General features: G+C 33.3%; 1 protein-coding gene and 1 pseudogene across 1 annotated transcript; both read left to right on the plus strand.

Annotated features, from left to right (window-relative positions):
- Nucleotides 1-8,477: 8,477 nt before the first annotated feature.
- On the plus strand, nucleotides 8,478-13,705 carry LOC116112139 (annotated as a pseudogene).
- On the plus strand, nucleotides 13,043-17,404 carry LOC116112140. Its single transcript, XM_031398322.1, has 5 exons — nucleotides 13,043-13,370; nucleotides 15,849-15,916; nucleotides 16,023-16,103; nucleotides 16,276-16,395; nucleotides 17,342-17,404. Exons 1-5 carry the CDS (start codon nucleotides 13,043-13,045, stop codon nucleotides 17,402-17,404), a joined length of 660 nt encoding a protein of 219 aa, XP_031254182.1.
- The last annotated feature ends 7,493 nt before the right edge of the window (nucleotides 17,405-24,897 follow it).

Below are 24,897 nucleotides of genomic sequence, written 5' to 3' on the forward strand. Positions count from 1 at the left end.
ACTTTATAATTTCAATGATCCACCATGTTTGCCATTACCTTGCTGAATTAAAGAGACCACAAAAATTCAGGAGCTGCCAAAAAAACTGCAACACTTTATATTGTAAGTGTTCAATGTGCAAAAGGGTCAAGATCTTGAGATATTGTATTTTCTTTTTATTATCAAATTTTATGAATGTTGATAGCGTGTTCAATAGATAAAAAGTTTACTTATTATATATTATTAAAATGCATAATAATCTATTAGAATTATTTCATTTTCTCAATAACTAACTGCAATACATTATTTACTATATAACATTCAGCATTATTAATTCTCATAAACAATTTTAAAATTTTAATTTCTCAACACCTAGTCTTCTTAGTCAAGAACAAAAATAATCAGAATATGTTGTCTTTTAAAAATGCTAGACTACTTAGCCTATTGTTATTTAACATGGTCTAGTACATTTTAATTAAACTATTAAATACTATACTATTAAATCTAATTTGATTTGCTATACTCGAGCGTTATAGTAAACAAAATTTTTATTCTTTCTTAATTTTATAGTTACATATATCCTATAAATAAAAATTTGACATTATAGAAATTAGAATTAATAAAATGATTATATAGGTACAAATCATTTTTGAATGTCATAAGTTAAGAAAGTAAAATCTCTCTTTTAAAAAAAATGAAAAAAAAAAAAAAAACTCAATTATTTTGGGTGGATTGAAGATACTTTCTCAAAATTCATCATACATCAAACACGTTGCAGTAAATTTAATCACGACTAGTTGATCTTTAATCTTCTATTTATTTTTATTTTTTTCTTCTGTTGGAAAAGCTAACTAGTTGATTGAAATAATTTAAAGTGATCTTACAAAGTCCAATTTTTTTATTATTAATTTTTTTTTTTTAAAATTGCAAGTGGAATTACTGACCCACCATGTCTTCCACAAGTTTAATTCCCATGAATTAATTAATATGACGTTGCTAGCCCTAATTCTTGATGATCATGATTCAAAGATATTTAAATAAAATATAAGTTATATGGCATAGGATTTTGTATATTTAAGCATACTTTTTGAAAATAAAATGATAATAAAATGAATGTTACATATACAAATAATTAATATTTGATCTATCTCAAAGTACTAGACTATTAAATCTAGTATGACTTGGTATAGTCTAGGGTTATACTGTAATAGCAAAACTTTTTATTGTACATAATTTTATAGTTACATATATCCTCTAAATAAAACGTTTGATTAGAATTAATAAAATGATTATACAAGTTAAGAAAGTAAATCTCTCTTTTAAAAAAAAAAAAAAAAAAAAAAAACTCCAATTATTTGGGTGGATTGAAGATACCTCTCAAATTCACCGTGCATCAAACACGTTGCAGTAAATATAATCATGACTTTATTGGTGTGGATTGAGGATTTCTGTAAAGCACCTTTGCCATTTCAATGTCAATCCAGTTGTCAAGGGACACTATTGTCATTTCATGTGCAAGATATTTAGGAAACAACAAATGAAAATGTGATAGAAATGACTCATGATGAAGTTGTATGTAATTGACTTCTGAGTCAATGTAGAGGAATATGTCAAAATTATCCGGAAACATTGTGTGGACGTAAGAATTTGGAGAACTTCCATTTAATTGCTAATCAAATAGACAAGGGACATTATGGTCATTTAACAGCCAAAATTATTTCCTATTTTTTTTTTTTTTAAGTACGTTAATGTTCCTTAAATCATGGTTCTTATCTTTTCTTAGTCTTCTAAATTAACTTCAAAAAAATAAAAACAAATAAACAAAAAAAATCTAGGGCATTTAAGTCATTTGCCATTTTTTTGGTTAAAGTTAACAATAAATAACTGTTAAGTGTCTCTTAATTGAATAATGTGTAACTTTTGTCTTTTAATTGAAAAAGTTTAAAAACTTTATATCTTAATTGATAATATCCCTAAAAAAATATGTTGTATGTCTATAATTGACTTAGGAGTATAACAAGGAACTTGGTAAAATTATTGTTTAGAAATATTGGAGGATGTCTGCGGGGTACCTTTGAAATTATTTTAACCAAATTTTGGAAACTACCAAGTTGAACCATTCTCTTTAATTTCTGGCATAAAATTTGGAGTAACTAATTTTTTTTTCTTTTGTCAAGTCTGAGAGTTGATTGATTTTGACTAATATAGTTATAAATTGAACCATAATTATATCTCATTTTTTAAGGACGTAGCCAAGATTGTATTATAGAAGTCAAGTTACAATCGATAATACAATTGTCAATGAAATTTAAACAGTAATATATTATATTGAGTAGTTATTATTTATTATATTTTTTTGTAAATAATATTTTTATAATAATATTTAAAAAGCATAAAACGTAGTTAAGATAGTTCACAATTGAACACTTTATTGAGCTAACACCTTTCACTAATTGATTGAAATAATTTAAAGTGATCTTGCAAAGTCCAATTTTTTTTTTTCAATTGCAAGTGGAATTATTGATCCACCATGTCTGCCACAAGTTTGAATCTCATGGATTATTTAACATGACGTTGCACAATATGATCTCTTTTTCTTTCCTTTAGCAAGTGGGATGACCCCATCTTCTCTGTCACCAAGTTTGCATTCACTTTGGACTAACTATGAGAGCAGGAACAATTAGGGGTTATTTGAAAATTAATACACCTTTGGTAGGAATTGAACCTCCCAATCAAGGGATGAATCAATAATTTTTTTCTGTTGTTAAACTTACTTAAAAAGAAAATATTAAGTTCACCCTAATAACAATTTATCTATTTATGCTCTAATGTTCCTAAGGTAAATTAAATCATTCATTTAATTAAATGATTGTTAAGGTAAATATATATATTTTGTAATTTACAAAATTTTGCATTTAAATAATATGTTTGTGACATAATTCGAATTTCATAAGCTAACCTCAACTTACAGACAAGGAAATAAAGTAAGAGATATGACACTTCGTTACAGCTGTCTATGGCATTTATCCAACGTATAAAGCTCGACAGGGGAATTACATTGAAATTAAGTCGAAATCAATTAGATTATAATACTCATCATTGTATAATAAAACAATAAGTAATCAATAGAAAAATTATTTAATTGCTATAATATTTGTGAAAATATGAGATATTAACTACTATAAGAAGCCATTGAATTTAAAGAAACATAACTGAAAACCCTTAAAATGTGAAAAAAAGAAAATTGAAAATAATTCAAAATTAAAAAGAGAAAGTGAAAGTGAAATAATTAAAAATTAAAAGCTTTTATTAAGTGATTATAAAACTAAAAAAATTTGTTGATAATTTTGAAGACTTTGATTAAAATTAATATCAAATAGATAGGTTACTGAATAAAGGGTTTATAAGAGATAAATTTGAGTATAAATAATAATTAAACTAATACAAAAGTCATAAAATAACATCTTAATTAATAAAAATCTTTAATCATGACTCGAAGAAATTACTCAAAACTTCATCAAGAAATTATAAAAAGAAAACGACAAAGACTCGGCTATTATAAAAGACGTGAGATGAGATGAGACAGTCTCGGTCTTTGATGGGACAAGGGAGGGATAGAGAAGAACCGTGCAGGTCTTTATTGGGTTGAGAATAAAAGTAACAATATATAGCATTAAAATAAAATAAAGCATAAAAGCATGCACATGGGACTGAATCACGTGTACCCACAGTCACATGCACGGTTAGGAAAAAGAGAGAGAATAGTAGATGTGTAATAAAATTAATTTCCTCAAAACTTCTTGGAAGCTTGGTGGTAAAGCATGCATAAAATTAAATATAAATTACATTAAACTTCGGTAAACCAATATATGAAACATTTTTTATCATTCCTTAAATAATTTAATCATAAAAAACAGGAAAAACTTTTTTTTATTATTTTTTTCCTGTTTGATAACAAATAAAGTCAATTCAGACTAGAGTATGTATTTTATCGTAAGTATTAGTGAATATTCTTAAAGCCCCTAAGTTAATATTTGCTCAATCACCACTTGGAGAAATAAAATCATATCTAATCTTACTTATATTAAAATTTTAAATACAATTACTAGATATATTATTTAATCTTATAAATTAATAAATTATTAATTTATCGAGACATTTTTATTTTATTTTTTCAAAATATTGAACTTAATGCATATATATATTGTTTATAGTTAATGTGGTATAAGAAATAGCTTATAGTTAATGCACTTAAAGCAACAATCAATCAGATTGTATAATTTTTTTTTGTAATACGAGAACACTATTCCAAAGCTTCTTAATACACTAAGAAAAGTTAAGAGATGAGATCTAAAAAGACATTAATTTCAAGAGAAAATAAGTAATAATGGACTTATATGTTACAAAAGGCCTTCTAATTGAGTTTTATATATATATATATATATATATATATATATATATTTATATATATATATATATATATTTATATATCACGTGATATTATAATATATTTTTTAATGTATTATCTTATAAATTTAATGAATTATAATTTACTACATTAATCCAAATTAGGATTGACAAAAAATTATTTAATGGAAGTATTGATTTATCAAATATTAATGTACTTAAAGCAACAACCAGTCACGTTGCATAATTTTCTCTGGCATAATTTCTTTATTCCTACCCACCCACCACATCTTAATCTTCAATAAGACGTATTTGAAAAAATAGATTTAATGAGTTGTATATGGAATTTAAGTAATGATTGTGGAATGAGTGTAAAATTTTGAGGAATCCAGCAAAAGGTGTTGTGGCGTTAATAATCCATCCATCACCAAATGCATATTGTTGTTGAGAGTTGTCATCAATGCCCCGACTTCCTTGTCTCAATACTATTTCTTCAACAATAGACTTAAATCATAACCTCTGAGATTTATAGTGGGGTTTCTGGGGTATAATCTCAGGATTCAACAACAGATGTGGACTCAAACCATTTTATTTTTTTTCTTTTCCTTTAATATTCTTCAAATTTTTTATTTATTTTTAAATAATTGTGAAAGTGCTTCTACGAACAATTAAGGTAGTATAATTCATGTCTCTTTAAAATATGAAAGATTGCTAATATCTAAAATTTGCATTGTTTATTTTAACCCTCGCCATTTACATTGGGCTTACCGCTTCACGTGTAGGGGATTAACATAAATAATAACAAGACTAGGCTGGTAAGTAAGCAATGCCAATGGGTCCATTATCAAAGCTTATGCAAGAGAAAATTATAAAAAGAAAACGACAAAGACTTCGCGTCAACTAAATGGCTATTATAAAAGACGTGAGGTGAGGTAGTCATGCTCGCTTGGGTTGAGAAAAAAAGTAACAATATAGCATTTAATTATCAAATAAAATAAAATAAAGCATGAAAGCATGCACATGGGACTCATTATGTACTCACGTGCCCGCTTAGGAAAAAGGTAATTCAAAGAGGGAGAGAGAGAGAATAGTTGATGACTTGATGTGAACCAATATATGAAACTGTTGAAGTAGAAGCCCGAAAACAATGTCATTTTAGTTAAGTTGAAAGACGTCGTTTCATGCAAGAGATCAGATGAATCTTGACCACAAATTATTCTTCAGATCCAACGGCCTCAATCCAGCCACCAGGTCAACCATATATAAACTCAATTGTTTCCATTAGAAAGAGAGAGAATCACTGTTATCTTCAATATTCGATTGAGAAGTTAGGGTTTGTAAAGTTCTTACTCACGCTTTGTGTAATCAGTTAGATTAGAGTGATTAGGGGTGTCATCATTCTTGCAAGGTGTTGTTCTCTCATACTAGAGTTTCCAGGTGAGTTTCTCTAAGAGCTGATTACGGGATATATTATATCAGAATGGGTGATTATGTGATGGCTTGATTTGCTGTGTTTGTAATCGTGATTCTTGAGATAATAGTTAGTATAATAAGCTCATCTCTTTCTTGAGCTCAACATGAATATAACTTATCCTATAAAAATAAGTGAATCATGGTAAATCACCGTGTTCTTTCTGATTCTTGATTTGTTTGTGTGTGTGTTTGATATTGAGTAGAATCCCTTAGTTTGCATAACATAAACACTTTTTATCATTCCTTTAAATAATTCAATCATAAAAAAAAAAAAAAAATGGAAAAACTTTTTTTATTAATTTTTTCTTGTTTGATAACAAACAAAGTCAATTCAGACTAGCGTATGCATTTTATCATAAGCATTAGTGAATATTCTTGAAGCCCCTTAGTTAATATTTGCTCAATCACCACCCCCGAGAAATAAAATCATATCTAACCTTACTGATATTAAAATTTTAAATACAATTACTGGATATATTATTTAATCTTATAAATTAATAAATTATTAATTTATAGACATTTTTTATTTTCTTTTTCCAAACATTGAACTTAATGCATATACATATTAGGGGTGTTCGGTTCCGGGTACCTTGTATTTTTTGAAGGAACCGGAACCGATGGTTCCTTGAAATTTTGAACCGAAATCAGAACCGACAGTTTTGGTTCTTAGGTACCCAGAATCGAAACCTGTAACAACGGTTCTGGTTCTGATTCTAGGTACCCTATAAAATCACAATGACCCGCCAAAAGTTTTTAAAATGGCAAAAAGCCCCTTAAAACTTACAAATACCCCCCCACCTGGAACTTGTTAATAAAAATAAAATTACAAATTATAAATTCAAAATTACAAACTCCATTACTTTGTAAAGATAGATTCTCAAAAGTCAAACCAACTTATTTTAAATGTTATGAAATATAAATATAAATGTATTCACATTACTTTTTCTACAAAAGTTTTTAATAACCTCCTACTCTTTAATTTTATTTTATATTAGTCTCGGTTCCCAGATCCGGTTCCTAACTACAAGAACAGGAACCGGAACCGCACAATAACGGTTCCAAAAAATTGGAACCGAAACATACCTGTTGACAACCTGTTCCGAGTAGGAACCAGAACCAAACCTCGGGTACCCGTCAGTTCCAGTTTCAATCGGTTCTTTTGAACACCTCTAATACATATTGGGTAGAGTTAATGTGGTATAAGGAATAGCTCATAATTAATGCACTTAAAGCAACAATCAATCATGTTGCATAATTTTCTCTTGCAATATGAGAACACTACTCCAGAGCTCCTTAATGCACTAAAAAAAGTTAAGATATGAGATCCAAGAAGACATTAATTTCAAGAGGAAATAAGTAACATTGGACTCATATTTTACAAAAGGCCTCCTAATTGAATTATATATATATATACACACATTATCTTATAAATTTAATGAATTATTAATTTACTACATTGGTCCCAAGTTAGGACTGACAAAAAATATTATTTAATAGAAGTTACTGATTTATCAAATATTAATATAGCGTTAATTATATTTTTTAGGAAAATAATATAGCCATCGACGGTAGTACACCGAATTTGTGCACCGAATGACGTGACAAAATTCTGACCATTGATTAATTTTAACTTAATATCAATCAACGGTCATGATTTTTTCATGTCATTCGGTATACAAATTCGGTGCACTACCATCGATGGCTGTAGCATTACTCTATTTTTTAACGTACACAAAGTCGGTCATGGCTCAAGAGTTCCACCTTTAATTAAGACATTTTCTTTTAATTTTAAGATTAACATATGGTATATGTTTGTTTCATGATGATGCTCTAAAGCTAAAATTTTAAATTAGGCCTTTTCCATTAAGCTAAATCCATATAAATTTTCTTATTATATTTTCGAAGGGTTTTCATTTTCATTTACAGTGTAAATATTCAACATAGATGATAATTTATCGAAGAATATTTTAATTATTATAATAAATGTCAAAAGCACAAAAGAAAAATTGACGGCTCCGTTTGGTTCACAATTTTGTGTTTTTGGGAGAAGTTTTTTGAAAAAAGTTAAAAAAAAAGTTGAATTGGGCGGGTATTACGATGTAGGATTTACAAATTTTAAAATACCCCCTATGTTTGTTTTTTTCCAAAACACCCCTTATATAAAACATTAAAAGTTAACAAAAACACATCCAATCCACCCTCAAATACGGACAGCCAACCACCACCGTCGGAGGGTGGCCGGAGTCGCCGTAACAAAAATATTAAAAATATTTAGGGGTATTTAATTGAATTAACAAATTTAGGAGGTTTAAAAAATATTGAATAAAGTTGAATAATATTGTGAGTTTTTGGTTATTTTACTATTTAACTTTTTTGGGAATACTAAAAGTAGCATTCCCAAAATCCAACCAAACGAAGCCGACATTTTTCGATACCTTTTTTCTATTAAGAGGTATTTTGATAGCATAGAAAACTATGCACTGAGACTATTATGATATGCATTAAATACTTAAACAATAAATGACGAATTTTAAATATTATTCTAAACAAAAAATTTTGTCTTTTTTAAACCCGTGTGGAAAATAGTTGACATAAACGACGTGCCGTCATTGACTGCGCATTCTAAATAAACTTCAGGCAAGGCAATGAAGTTGAAAGGATAACAGAAAACCAGAGCCTTAAACTGCCAACAAAACTCACTCATCCATTCATGGCCTCCTCTGTTTCTCTTCCGCCACCACCACCACCGCCCACCACTTTTCCGCCACCCCTTTCCCTTTCACCTCCACTTCCCAAACTCAAAACCCCTACAATTCATTCTCGCCTGGGTAAAATATGACAGGAAGGCCAACCTCATTTAGCCCGCCAGCTGTTCGACACAATTCCCCGCCCAACTACCGTCCTTTGGAACACCATCATTATCGGTTTTATTTGCAACAAAATGCCACGAGATGCCATTTTGTTCTATGCCCAGATGAAAAAATCCGCTCCTTATACTTTGTGTGATAACTATACTTACTCTTAGGCTATGAAGGCTTGTGCCGCGACACGCAATTTGAGAGTCGGTAAAGCTGTTCATTTCCATTTTATTGGGGGCTTATTGAACCCCAGTATGATTGTGTATAACTCTTTGTTGAATATGTACTCTACTTGTTTGAGTTCTGTGGTGGATACTGAAATTGGTGGGTGTGGTTATTCTGATTTTGATTGTTCGAAGTATGACTTAGTTTGTAAAGTGTTTGATACGATGGAAAGGAGAAATGTTATTGCGTGAAATACTATGGTTTCATGGTACGTAAAGACAGAGAGATATGCAGAAGCGGTTAGGCAATTTAGGATGATGATGATGAAGGGAATTAGACCCAGTGCTTTTAGTTTTCTTAATGTTTTCCCGGCTTTGTTGAGTTTAGGGGACTATAAGAACGGTAACGTACTTAATGGATTGCTTGTTAAATTGGTAAGTGAATATGTAAATGATTTATTTGTTGTGAGTTCACCTATTTTCGTGTATGCTGAGCTTGATTTCGCTAGGACGATTTTTGACTGTTGTGAGTTCTCCTGTTGAAGCTATTGAGATTTTCATTGAAGCTATGTTATCAGATGAAATTGATTTTGATGAGGTGACTTTTTGATCGGTCTTAACTGCAGTTTCACTGTTGCAGCGACTGGACTAAGCTCAACAGCTGCATGCCTATATAATTAGATGGTCTTAAAGCCATCTACTGCCTTCTGCCAGTTTGCGCCAGTGTCCCCCTGAGAGATTGAAGGGGCTACAGCACTTGACCTTCAACCAGGCATTCTTAGGTTCTAACCTTGTTAAGGGATGCTGAACTACTTCATGTGACTTCCAGCAGGTAAATAACATTCTTCTTATTCTTATATATTAATTATTGATATGTATTCTAAGTCAGGGTCAATTTCTTATGCTGAAAATGTGTTTGCCCAAACCTCTGAAAAAAATCCTGTCACATATACCACAATGATATTGGGTTATGGTCAACATGGGATGAGCGAGAGAGCTCTCTCTTTGCTTCACAGAATGCAAGAATGTGACATTGAACCTGATGCCATTACCTTTGTTGCAGTGTTGTCTGCTTGTAGTTATGCTGGCTTGGATGATGAAGGTCTTCAAATATTTGAGTTGATGGAGAGTAATTACAAGATTCAGCCCTCAACTGAGCACTATTGTTGCATTGCGGATATGTTAGGTAGGGTTGGGAGGGTGGTTGAAGCCTATAAGTCTGTCCAAAAATTAGGTGAAGAGGGGAATGTGTTGGAAATTTGGGGTTCATTTCTTGGTGCTTGCAGACTTCATGGAAAATCCAAATTGGGAGAAGTTGTTGCCAAGAAGTTGCTTGAATTAGATGCAAGAAACAAAATGACGGGCTATCCTGTTTTGCTCTCAAATATCTATGCAGAAGAAGGAAACTGGGAAAATGTTGACAAAGTAAGGAAAGAGGTGCGAGAAAGAGGGTTGAGAAAAGAAGTTGGATGTTCTTGGATTGATACAGGAGGTTATGTGAACCGTTTTGTGTCTAAGGATCAAGAGCATCCGCAAAGTGATGAGATATATGAGATGTTGGAAGGATTAGCTATGGAAATGAAAAATGCTGGTTATAGGGCCAGCCGAAGCTCCAATCTAGATGCCATCTCGCAGTTTAATGAATGAACAGGAATAGTCGTTATAGACTTTGAAAATGGGAGAATGAAAACTATGTTTAGTGAAGACAACTAGCTGCAAAAATATTGCCTGTTGAAAGGCCAGTAGTTGGTCATTTAATTATTGTGGATGCAACATGATGGTAGGTCTAAATGTTGGTCTTCTGTGAAAGCTGACAATTTCAATCAATGCTCAAATTGCTCAGTTGAGCAGCTCAGCAGCATGATGTAAATAATCTGTATGTTTGCATGGTCTTTTGTGGTCAAGTTAACCAGTGGAGAATAAATTAAAGTGGATAAGCTGCTTAACTTATTCAAACATCCCTTATCTCATTGTTCAGATAAAATACAAAAAAACTCTCATCTAGCACGATGGTAAAAAATTTGCCTTTAAAAAAATTATATCACTCTATGCTCAGCAGCAACAAGGCTTTATTATATGGTCCATCAATTTCTTTATTGGATCTTTCATACTTTTTTAACTGCAGTGGCTGCTTTCTCATTGCTTCTTAGTTATGGATATCTTCTATGTTCTTTCCTCTGATGTGATCAAAGTACTTCTTCATATAGTAAAATGGCCATACCTAAATTTTTACTGCAGGATCTGTCTTTTGGGTGAAAACAAAGAAGAAAATGAAAGATTGGTTTAAAATTCATCTTAGCAGTTTTGTATGCAAAATTGTAGAAAAAATTGTCATATAGTTTTTATTATTTGAGTTTTCGATACTTTATTCTTGAAACTGCTAGGATTCTCTTTAAGTTGATAGTTGTATCTCAACATATGAAACTGTTTCAGGTAGATAAATTGGTAATATGGAGAATGTGGACCTTATGCTTGAATGATGGATGATTGAAATGGAAATTTGAACTAATTTTGGTCTTAGACAGGAATAAGTTTTAAACAAATAAAACCTGTGAAAAAGTTTAAAGCCATTTTCTATTGATATACGAGATTTGACATTCATTAAGTTAAGAAGAAAATGCCTACTTTGGATTCTCTGTGGTCTTTTGTTTTTCATTTCCTTCTTCTTGGAATGAGTTTTCGATATTTTGGTAAATGTGATGCTCTAATGGATGTTCACAAGAATCAATTAGTTCAAAAATTTGTAATTTCATTTTCCCTTTTTTGAGAACATCAATTTTAATTGTGACAGGAACAAATGTTAATGGATTGCAGAACTCAACATGAGCATATTCTCGCTCTAGTGCATTATCATCTGCAATGGGGCAGCATGATCGTGTAGTTGCCAGGGGAGTTGACGCCATCTACTGCCTTCTGCCAGTTTGCGCCAGTGGTCCCCTGAGAGACTGAAGGGGCTACACAGCACTTGACCTTCAACCAGGCATTCTTAAGTTCTAACCTTGTTTTCTCTTCCTTCAAAACACTAGTAAAGGGATGCTGAATTATTCATGTGACTTCCAGCAGGTAAATAGCATTCTTCTTATTCTTATACATTAATTATTATATATAATTAGATGGTTTTAATGGGTTATAAGATATTGATTTGTGGTCAAGTTAACCAGTGGAGACTAAATTAGAGTAAAGTGGATAAGCGGCTCAACTTTATTTGAACATGCCTTGTCTCGTTGTTCAGGTAAAAATACAGAAAAACTCTCATCTAGCATGATGGTAAAAATTTTGCCTTTAAAAAAATTATATCACTCTATGCTCAGCAGCAATGGGGCTTTATTATATACGGTGCATCAATTTCTTTATTGGATCTTTCACACTTTTTTTAACTGCAGTGGCTGTTTTCTCATTGCTTCTTAGTTATGGATATCTTTTATGTTATTTCCTCTGCTGTGATCAAAGCATTTTCTTCATTGACTTAATTTTTATCGCAGAATCTGTCTTTTGGGTTAAAACATAGAAGAAAATGAAAGATTGGTTTAAAATTCATCCAATAAGTTTTGTATGCAAATTTGTAGAAAAAAATGTCATATAGTTTCTATTATTTAAGTTTTCGATACTTTATTCTTGAAACTGCTAGGATTCTCTTTAAGCTGATACTTGTATCTCAACGTATGAAAAAGTTTAAAGCCATCATCATCTGCAAGGGGGCAGCATGATCGTGGAGTTGCCAGGGGAGTTGACGCCATCTACTGCCTTCTGCCAGTTTGCGCCAGTGTCCCCCTGAGAGATTGAAGGGGCTACGGCACTTGACCTTCAAGTTCTAACCTTGTTAAGGGATGCTGAACTACTTCATGTGACTTCCAGCAGGTAAATAACATTCTTCTTATTCTTATATATGAATTACTATATATAATTAGATGGTTTAACGGGTTATAAGATATGGATTTGTGACATAATTAATGTCAGATATCAAAATAGATTTAATCCTTCATATGATTGATACTTAATTACATGGGATAGACTCATTCATGTCATAGTACACTCGTTGTATGCTGACATGGCATACACAGTACACTCATTGCATGAGTTACACGTGTCTCTACTCTTTTCAGTACTAGCAAAGCATTGACATCATTTATAATTATTTATGAATCATCAATCATCCACACAATGAACAAGAAAGCTCAGCTCGTCATTTTTCCTATACTAGGCATTGGAGAACTCGTCTCCACCGTGGAGCTGGCCAAGCTCCTCGTTCACTACCACCACCACCTCTCCATCACCGTCCTCGTCATGAAACTACCCTTTGACTCCGAAGTCTCTGCAGCCAACCGTATCAACTTTGTTCATCTTCACAACGATCACCTCCCACATCCAGGATCCAACCCCAGAAATTCTTCACTTTATTTATTGAATCTCATCAACCCCATGTCAAAGAAGCTGTCTCTAAGCTTTTTCACTCCAAGTCAGCGTCCGATGACTCACCTAGACTCGCTGGGTTCGTTCTTGACATGTTTTGTACAGTCATGATCGATATTGCCGATGAGCTTGGAGTTCCGAGCTATATTTAGTATATACTACACATTGAGTGCAAGGTCTCTCGGTTTGATGTTTCACGCACAAGCTCTTTGTGATGCTTAGAAGTGTAATAACCAAGGCGCCAAACCATAATGTATCCAAAATTGTAATAGCTCAAGGTCTCCTTGAATTCAAAACCTCACTCTTGGGCCATAACTTTTTCTACTATTGAATTATAATAAGTCAGATGTCGAACAATAAATTCAACTATAGAATTGTAATAAGTCATCCGCAAAACCATAATTTATTCATAGTTGTAATAGATCAAATGTCTCCTTGAGTTCAAAATCTCAATGTTGAACTATAATGTTTAATACTAATTAATTGTAATAAACCAGATGCTGAACAAAAAATTCGACCATAAAATTGTGAGCACCCAGTTGTCGAACCATAAATTAACCATAATTGTAATAGATCAAGGTCTGCTTCCAATTGACTATAACATGGTAATAAGTTAGATGCCGAACCATGATTGATTCATAATTGTAATAGATTAAGATCTCGTTCAATTCACAAGTTCAATTCACAATCTCACTGCCCAACCATAATTGTTTTTTTATCATTAAGAAATCCACAAATCTTCGTTATTGTTACCTATTAAACAAATATGCTAAACAATTTTTAATTGTAATACGACAATTGCCGAACCATAATTCAAAATGAAAAGTAAAATAATTCTTACTATCCAATAATGACATCTTATATTGTTTTTATTTTTAACAAATCCACTAATCACCGTTAATATTTCCTATTAAAAAAATATATTGAACAATTGTTAATTGTAGCAAACAAGTTACCAAACTATATCTTAAATGAAAATTAAAAATGGTTCTTACTAACTGAATACATTAAATACTTAAGAAATATAAAATTGTATAAAAATGACATTGGATATTGTTATTATCTTTAAGAAATCTTTTGATCTATTACAGTTTACTTTTACGTTGTTCAAAGAGTTTTTTTATGTTCTTGAACTGGTGTATTATTAACTACTTAATAAATAAAATATTGCATTTCATTATATGTGATTTAATATAATTGGTGTTTGTTGTCAATATAATGTTGTTTATGAAGTGTTTCAAATACAAGCAATAAACATACCTGGGCAATGCAAGGACCCTAAACCCTACACCTAGTTTAAATATTAAAATAGTTCAATAATTACCAATTAGGGAAAAAAAAAACACTTGAATAAAAAAGAGAAAAAAATTATTAATTTAGCTATTTTCGTGGTAAAAACTTGAAATTGAAATTCATTCGTGACAGTTTTTGTGCTGCCCCATTCGTGCTTGGGCTTGAGCTTGGCACGACCCATTCATGTTGTGCCTATTGGGCCATATTGGGCCTTGAATTACAGAATTGTGGCTGTGCCAACCCAACACGATTTATTATTCATGTTGGGCTGAACTAACATAAACAGCAATTTGGGCCTAGAAAAAAAATATTAATATTAATCAAATTAGTAATAATTTTAGTTGTTCAAATGGCAATCACTTCGTATAATTGTCCTTAAGTTCATTACAGTCATAACTAATGCCCTTAATAATTGTCAAAATGGAAAATTCTGGGTTGTTTTCTTCCCCTCCAAACAATTCTGAGAAAATGCAAAATTTTACTCTTGACCTGATCAATCGATCCCAGACAATTTATTTTCTTCCACATTGCAATTTATTACCCCAAATTGCAGCGTGACAACAATCGACTTTGGAGATCTCAGATTTTATTTGTTGTTAGCTCAGAGCCTGCAGATCACATCACTGGTTTGAGTGTTTGTCCACGTCCGTTCTTGAAGGTCAGTTCAGAAGGATTTTCACCTAGTGCAATGATGAAGAAGGTCAATCCTAAATATTCGTTATGGAAGAGAATCGACAAATGTATAGTGAGTTGGCTTTTTGCTTCTATCTCTGAATCAATATTTAGGCTAGTTTCTAAATGTCAATTAGCTTCTAAAATTTGGCTTACACTTGAAGAAGAATTTGTTTCGGAGACTAAAGCTAAAACTCTACATATTAGGAGCTTCTTACAATCTACTAGGAAAGAAAACCTAAGTGAGAGTGAACATGCTATAATGAAACGATATGTTGATGATGTAACTATTTGCTAGTGGTTGTGTGATAACTGATGAGGATTTTTTTGAATTACACACTGGATTTGTCCTGAGTTCGTTGTGTGTAGTTAACAGTACTTCTTGCTTTGGAAGAATATCATTGCAAAAGGCACAATATTTGTTACAAAAGTATGAGTTACAATTAGAAAAGAATAATGCTTTGCTATCAACTGCTCTTAGTTTAGACTTCAATGGAGATTAGGTGAATTTGGTTAGTTAGCAGTATATGTAATTATAAGTTTGGTTAGAATAAGAACCAGAAACTAAATGATAATGTTGTTAATCATCAAGGTGCCACTGATGCGGACTATAGTCCTAGTTTTGGTCATAAAGGTGTTAGTGTTGCTGGCTATAATCCTGTTACATAGTACTTTACCTAAGTAAACTCCCAATTTCAATACTTTAATCCTACCTCTCACTCAGTCTTTAGCTCAGCATGTGAATTTTGTTCCTCAATATTCTCAGCACTTGCAGTCTAATCAGTTTTCAGGAGAGGAAGAGATTATGGTAGAGGTTAATTATAGAAACAAGCCTATTTATCATGTGGTAAGTCAAGCCATACTGCAGTTCTCCTCAACCTAATAGGTTGTTCAAGCATGCAATGTCTCACCTGCTATGATTTCACATCAAGTTTCTCCAGCTCACGGTTATAATTCCTCAATTCAAGCCTCTTTGTCTACTCACAATGTTTCTAATAATTATGCAACAACTGCTTCAGCTACAGTCAGAGAACCAGTTTGGTACATCAAGTCAAGAGTCACTGATCATGTCACAACGATTTGAGTCAGTTGTTGTAAATGCAAGCTACACTGGCCAGGATCAAACTCAAGGTGGAATTGTGAGCGTCGAACATTTCTCATACAGGTTTACAACTTTACCAAGTGCTTTGAATTCTATGTTCTTATATAAAATGTTCTCTGTGTTCTCATATTTCTAAAATTTGAAGGATTTCAAAATTTACAAAGGATAATAATTTTGTGTTGAATTCCTTGCTGGTCATATAATGATCAAGGACAAAGTCACCAAGATAGTGTTGTTACAAGGGAGCTTAAAGTTGGTTTGCACAACAAAGATTCCTCTATCTCCTCCTCTTGTCCGGCTTCTACTATTCATACTTAGGCTCACTTCAGTCTTCTTTTCTCTGATGCTTGCTATTTGCAGAATGTGCCATCTACTGATTTTTTAAACATTTTTTCTACTGTTTTCAATGTTTTGCTGATTTTTCTAAACATTCTTGCTCCGCATGTGAATTTGGTACATTGCACAATCTATTTTTACATATTATTCTAGATGAGTGAGAAATGTAGAACACTCATCTAGAATTAAGTCTTTTATAAAGTCATGTTAAACATGTTAATGTAATAAATTATTTCTAGCTCCTAAATGTGTGATATAATCCCTTTGGTCTCTTGTATCTTCTTCCATGGTTCAAACTGTAGTGTAGCCACCATGCTTTTTCAACAAAACTTTAGGTAGACCACTGCTTGGAACTGGATTAATATAAACTAGGGATCACTAGCTCACCATCAAACTCTTCAATTTCTCTTCCTACTTCATCATGTCGAATTGGAAGGTACAGCACGAGACAAGAAAAGCTTCACTAGAAGTCTAGAACGAATAAGTAGGAACTCCAAGTTCATTTACCACATCTATCATTGATGTACAAGAAAATCAACCAACACCCAGCAAATGGAACTGACTAGAGTTTTAAAGCACATGCTTGACAATAGCTTCTTTAACACAAGCTCTATGACAATCTATAAATTCAATTAAAACTTTTACAGATTTATGAACCTCTTGTGAGGAGAGAAGTCTACCGGAGGAGGAAGGTTGATGAACCTTACTGAATAATAGATTCTGCAAGATTTGGTGCATGCAGCTGTAGGAGAGGTGCAAAAGGAGAATCCATGAGAAGAGCAGTCACTGGAAACATTCATCTCAATCTAACAAGGCTTTGCAAACTCAATTGGGGAGCTAGGTGGCCAGCGCCTGGTCAGGGATGAACACAAGCTCAGCTATCTTCATTGTTGGTGGTAAATGTGATGACAGAAGATAAAGTATATTTTTCCTTTTAGAAATTCATTGTTTGTGCTAGCCCATTCGTGCTTGGGCTTGAGCTTGGCACGACCCACTTCATGTTGTGCCTATTAGGCCTCGAATTACAGAAAAGTGGTTGTGCCGACCCAACACGATTATTATTCATGTTGGGCTGGACAAACATAAAAGCAATTCGGGCCTAGAAAAAAATATTATATTAATCAAATTAGTAATAATTTTAGTTGTTCAATGGCAATCACTTCGTATATTGTCCTCAAGTTCATTTAGTCAAACAATGCCCTTAATAACTGTCAAAATAGACAATTCTGGGTTGTTTTCTTCCCCTCCAAACATTTCTGAGAAAATGCAAAATTTTATCTTGACCTGTCATCCGATCCCATACAATTTATTCTCTTCCACATTGTAATTATTACCCCAAATTGCATCGTGACAACTATCGACTTTGGAGATCTCAGATTTTATTTGTTGTCAGCTCAGAGCTTGAAGTCACACATTGGTTTGAGTGTTTGTCCACCTGCGTTCTTGAAGGTCAGTTCAGAAGGATTTTCGACTGGTGCAATGATGAAGAAGGTCATCCTAAATATCGTATGGAAGAGAATCGACAAATGTCTAGTGAGTTGGCTTTTTGCTCTATCTCTGAATCGATATTTAGGCTAGTTTCTAAATGTCAGTTAGCTTCTAAAACTTGGCTTACACTTGAACAAGAACTGTTTCGGAGACTAAAGCTAACAATATGTTGATGATGTAACTATTTGTTAGTGGTGTGGTAATAATGATGAGGATTTGGAATTACATACTGGATTGTCCTGAGTTCTTGTGGTGTTAACATTACTTCTAGCTTTGGAGAATATCATTGCAAAAGGCACAAGATTGTGTACAAAAGTATGAGTTACATTAGAAAAGAATAAAGCTTTGCTATCAGTTGCTATTAGTTTAGACTTCAATGGAGATTAGGTGAATTTGGTTAGTTTAGCAGTATTGTCAATTATAAGTTTGGTTAGAATAAGAACCAGAAATCAAATGATAATGTTGTTAATAATCAAGGTGCCACTGATGCGGACTATAGTCCTAGTTTTGGTCATAAAGGTGTTAGTGTTGCTGGCTATAATCCGTTCCATTGTACTTAGTACCTCAGCAAACTCCCAATTTCATACTTAATCCTAATCTCATTCAGCTCTTTTAGCTCAACATGTGAATGTTCCTCATATTCTCAACACTTTCAGTCTAATCAGTTTTTAGGAGGGGGAGGAGATTATGGTAGAGGTTCTAATTATAGAAATAAGCCTATTAACATGTGGTAAGTCAAGCCACACTGTAGTTCTCCTCAACCTAATTGGCTGTTCAAGCATGCAATGTCTCACCAGCTATGATTTCACATCAAGTTTCTCCAGCTCAAGGTTAAATTCTCAATTAAGCTTCTTTGTCTACTCAAATGTTTCTAATAATATGCAACAACTGCTTCAGCTACAGTAGAGAACCAGTTCGGTACATCAAGTCAAGAGCCACTGATCATGTCACAACAGATTTGAGTAAGTTGTTTGTAAATGCAAGCTACACTGGCCAGGATCAAACTCAAGTTGGGAATTGTGAGCGTGTGAACATTTCTCATACAGGTTTACTCTTCTACAAGTGCTTTGAATCTATGTTTTATCTTAAAAATGTTCTCGGTGTTCCTCATATGTCTAAAAATTTGCTAAGGATTTCAAAATTTACAAAGGATAATAATTGTGTAGTTGAATTCCTTGTGTTCATTATATGATCAAGGAAAGTCACAAGATATGTGTTGTTACAAGGGGAGCTTAAAGTTGGTTTGTACCAACTAAAGATCCCCCTATCTCTCCTCTTGTTCCAGCTTCTACTATCCATACTCAGGCTTACTTCAGTTTCTCTCTCTGATGCTTGCTGTTTGCAGATGTGTCATCTACTGATTTTTCTAACATTCTTGCTAACTGTTTTCAATGTTGCTACATATAAAAATTCTGATGTTTCTCTTAATACTTTAGAATGTAACCGTTCTCTTAGGAATGAGAATTTTGGGTCAAAGTGTAAAACTGTGTTCGATACAGCTCATGTATGTATCTGCACTTAATTGTTTCTATCAATAAAACTTATGTTGTTAGCCGCAAGCTTTTAACTTGAAAACTTATGTTTTTAGCCATCAAGCTTTGTTGTGACAAGTTTAAAGCAATGCTATGACATAAGAGACTTGGACCCCCCAATGAACAAGTTTTGAGCACTGTGTTTGCACAATTAAATGCATATAAATCTTGTTAAGTCTTTGCCATTTTGCTTAGCATGTCAATGGTAGATTGCCAATCTATTTTTCCATATTCTTCTAGTGGAGCTTTCAAGCCTCTTGAACTAATTCATTCTAACCTTTGGGCCCCTCTCCACAATTGAAGTTGTGCATGAATAGTCTGTTAATTGGAGTTGTGACCAGTAGCTTCAATTGAGTTGTTGCTGTTAGTATACTGAGGTGAAGTCTTATGTTGCTGTTAGTATACTGAAGTGATGTTTTTTTTTTTTTTTTTTTTTTTTTTTTGGAGCTTGTGGTAGTTTGAGATTAAAATTGAAGTGAAAGTTGTTGATAATGTGCTATTGTTGATGTTGGCATATTGAAGCACAATTTAGCTGTGATAAACTGAAGCTGATACTGTTTGGTTTACTGAAGTGAAGTTCCTTTAAGCTTTGCTGAGGTTTACTGAAGTGAAGTTCCTTTCATTGAGTTTGTGTAGTAGATAAGGTGGAGCTGTGATGAACTGAAGCTGGTACGTGGTTAGTTTGTGTAGTGTAGTTGAGGATTAACCGTTCAGATTGACACACTGAAGGTTATGAAGATCTGATTTGCAATGCAGAGCAGCTATTGAAGCAGAATCAAGTTGAGATCTACTACAATATGATCTGAAGTGTAGTGAAGTTGGAGTTTCAATTCATTTTACTGCAGAGTGATGGATTTGTTTATTGCCGAGCCAAAGTTTTTTTTAACAAGCTCAAACTGCAGGGCAGTTTAGCTTGAGGGGGGGATATTGAGTATGAAAGACAAATGCTGGAAGCTGAAAGAAGTAAAATATCACAACTATCCTTCACTTATTAAAGTGATACTTATATGCTGTCGCTTTTACTAGTGTTTTAATTAGTTAGCCTAAGTCAACTTCTTCTCTTTACTTAGTCTTCAACTTACTCTACTGTACAATTTAGCTTGGTGTGTGCTATGTTAGATATTTTTTTGGCATAGGTATTGGCTTAAAGGCTCTCATATTTAACTTACTATAATTAGGGAGTCTTACAATTTCTCACTTAATTTTTCTTCCTACATTTTCACTTCCATTTTCTTTGTCTCTGTGTTAAGTATAAAGAACTATACGCTTTTGTTTGGTCTGCGTGGAAATATATTTTAATTGATGAAAATATTTTGTAAGAAAGCTGCAAAAGAAAATTACACTAGTATAGATTATTTGTAATTTGGTTTCTTTAGTTGACCATGGTCTAGTGTTTCTTCTCTATTTTCCATCATAGGTAGAAGTTAATTTAATTTGGAGTGAACTATTTTTTTTTCATGTTTCTGATTTATTTTCTGAATCAGACCAGATTTGAACAGATTTTCTAATAAATGCAGACAAGACTGAATTTTGATTTTTAGTAGGACTGTCGGGAGTTTGTGTGTCTTTGCACTTGCAGTTTGTACCATGTTTAGGAGTTTTCTGCAGCTTGTGTAGTTTGTGCAGTTTATGTTTTTTTGTTGTTCCGGGAGAACTTTGCAGTTTGTAAGTTCTTTGTGATTATGAAGCTGGGCATTTTTTTTTTGAGTTTCTATGAGTGTTCGCAGTGATTGCAGTGTTGGTTGGCTGGCCGTGAAGTGTGGGCATGTTGAAGTTGCTGCAACAGAAAGCTGCTTTCTTTTGGTCTGTGTGGTGTTCTAGAGGAGAAATTTTGGAAGGTGCTGGCTGTGGAGCTGCAGCTTAATTGCTGCATTTTTCTGCTGTTCCATGGACAGTTTTGCAGGTTTTGCAGTTTCTGTCGTGGAAGTTAAGCTTATTCTGGGGGGTGCTTGGATGTTCCGGCTGTTCTAGACTTGCAGTTTCCGGGAGTGTTTTTTCTGGAGTTGCAGCTCAATTGTTTGCATTTTTGCAACTTGTGCAGTGGTGTTCAGTATCTGAAAACTGATTTTTTTTTTTTTTTTTTTTTTTTTTTTTTTTTTTTTTTTTGCAGTAGCAGTGTTAGTTTGCGGGATACATTTTCATTTGAGTTAAAACTTAAAAGTATATTTACAATTGTACTCCTTGAACACTTTGATTGAGTTAGAAGATATCTTTTACGATTGTATAGTTTGCTGGATACCATCATCTGAGTTAAATCTACTTTTACAATGTACAAAATACTTTTACAATTATATCCTTAACACATTCATTTGAGTTAGAAATACCTTTACAAGCTAGTTTGTTGGATGCACATTCATTTGAGTTAAACTACTTTTACAGTGTACTCCTTAGTTAGAATTAGCCACCTTGTAATCAAATAAATAAAACAGCATTAACTACCAAGGTACAAAGGGCTCTATACTCAAAAAACAAAGTGAGATCCATAGTCATGTTGAGTGAGAGCCATAATAGCACTAAATTTACATAATAGCATTAACTACAAAGGTACAAATGGTCCCTAATAGCACTAAATTTACCATTTGTGGATTCTACTTAAGCCCCATGCCTAGTGAAACATTTTTGCAACTGGTAAAATCCTTCTGGGGAGCTGCATTGGCAACCACTGAAAAGTATTTGCATGTAACTTCACTCTCTTCACTCCAATCCTTTAAGATACATTAATCCGAGGTTATAATGCCCACTAGCTCTTCATTATCAGCCGCTTCCCAAGTACTCTTTTTCCTATAGTACAAGAATTGGTTTTCATTCTGAACTCTTCAAATAACTCCTTAAAAGACTTTAAAGAGCTAATCAATATAGATGACAGCAAAAAGCAAAAATAGTGAAAAAACATCGCTGTTGCTATAAGTAGCATTAAATCTCTTTGGTTAGTTACTTCTAATTCAATTTTATATGATGCCAACCCAAGAGTAATTATCTCGAACTAAAAATGCACTTGAAAATAAAAATGTACAAAAACCACTACAGAAGCAAAGAACTTACTGTGGTGTAATTTTTCTTTTCCCTTCATAGCCCTTGACATGCAAATACCCCATTCCATTATACGCCGAATAAAGCTGCTGTCTAGAAGCGTCAGCCATTCAAGTGCCTTAGTGTAGTTCCTTTCACACACCAGCTCCTCCTGCATTAATCTCCAGAAATCCATGGAAGGGGTTCACCCTATCCGCAAACTTGGAAAACGATGCCAATGCCTTGGCACGATCACGCCTCAACTCCTCTCAATCCAAAGGAATACAACAACCCAATTTTGTACATTCCCCAACACTCCTTTCCGCGCCTGATACTCTAAAATCTAGAACGCCCGCATCCTCCCCCGAGACTTCTTAATGCCCCTTATTCTCTTCAGCTCCATTATGAATCCTAATGGTTCATCCCTGGGTGAATCCTTGAAATCAAAAAACTATTCACTGCTATCTAAGCAATTCAGCATATAATTAACTGCATTCTCATGCATCTGCTGCCATAAAAAAAAAAAAAAAACAACTATGAAGGCATAGATATTTGACAGCCCTCTTTCTTTATTCTTCAGTACAAATATGAAGGCAATATGAATCCATCTTTCATAAAGAACAACTAGAAACCCATTAATGGAGAAAACATAAACCTACAGACATTTGAAATATCCATTCAATTTGTCTGCAGTAATAGAGATTGATATGCTTTCCACATTATGAGTTCAAGAAGACTTAGAGGGGTTGTTTCCAAAGGTCGCAAATCAAAACTCATATAAACTCATATACATGTAAAGGAATTTCCTACAAAAAACAAGGTCAGTTAAGAAGAACAACCTGATTCAGTTATTGCAGCAGTATGTGTCCCACTGGTTGCGATGTGGCGTATTTCCCATTCCAAGAACCTTCCACCAATAGGAAAACACTCTCTATGATAGACAGAATGTCCAAGTGCACAAAAACACCATTACCCCTGAAACTCATTTTTAATGATAGAGCCATTGTATATTCAGGCTAAAAACCCGTTATTGAACAACAATGTGATGAATATGTGCACTCGGCTATCTTCTCCTGTATTATCCAATCAAGCACAAGCACATCATTAATTATCAGGCAACCAGTTAAACTGACATAGTATATTCTAAATCTTGAATGTTTGTGGATAGTGAGCTGCATGGAGGCGGAAAAGAACAAGATTATATCCTCATCCCGTTTTGCTTGAATGAAAACATACTTATGAGCGAGTGAAATCAACTGAACATAAACTGTGAGAAATCTTAAATGGAGTAAAATATCAATAGTAAACAAAAGATCATGATGAACTTCAACATAAAACTCTCAAGGCAATGGAACAAATCGATACATCATCAGGGAGTAAATATGATTAACTACATGCTCTTTCATGGCTTATTTCTTAATATACCATAATCAAGTCTCCAAGTGCAGCAATGAAGATCCACCCCATTACGCTAATCTGCTCTTTCTCTCTTCTTTAACCTCTTCCTCACCATTATCACTCTCCATCACACATTGATAGCTCTTGCTATCTCATCTGCAACCACAACTTCCCCATTCATGATCTGTAATCTAATCTCAATCCACACCCAATCCCAAATCTCTAACCATTTGGAATGCATTAATCTGTTGCTCAGCCTACATAGGCCATGTCACAGTTGGAACACCAAACCACAAGCTTTCCAAGATTGAATTCCACCCACAGTGTGACACAAATCCCCCTACTGATTTATGAGCCAACCACCGCCTTTTTGTGGCGCCCATCCACAAACCAAACCCAATCTTCTTGTTCTTTCCAAGAAACCTTGGCAAAACCTCCTGGAGATGATCACTCTTGTAATCATTGGGCCTTTCAAGTATACTTTAGTGGTGGCTTCCGTTGACCACAGAACCTCACCCTACTTTGATCCAATCCGATGCAATTTCTTTCACTTGCTCTTCTCCAAAGCTCCCTTGGCTTCCAAAGCACAAGAAAACAACTGATGATCAGGTTGATGTCAAGACATTTCGTGATCTCATCAGCTTTTGCGGCTCATCCGAAAACTAACTTATTGTTTCACCCTTGAGATCAATCACCGGTCCAACTGTGTAAACAGTGGCACATGATCAAAATCATTCACAAAGACTTAACCACATGAGATTCCAGCTCCTCAAATG

Source organism: Pistacia vera, unplaced genomic scaffold (genome assembly GCF_008641045.1).
Source record: "Pistacia vera cultivar Batoury unplaced genomic scaffold, PisVer_v2 Contig656, whole genome shotgun sequence".
NCBI classification, from domain to species: Eukaryota; Viridiplantae; Streptophyta; class Magnoliopsida; order Sapindales; family Anacardiaceae; genus Pistacia; species Pistacia vera.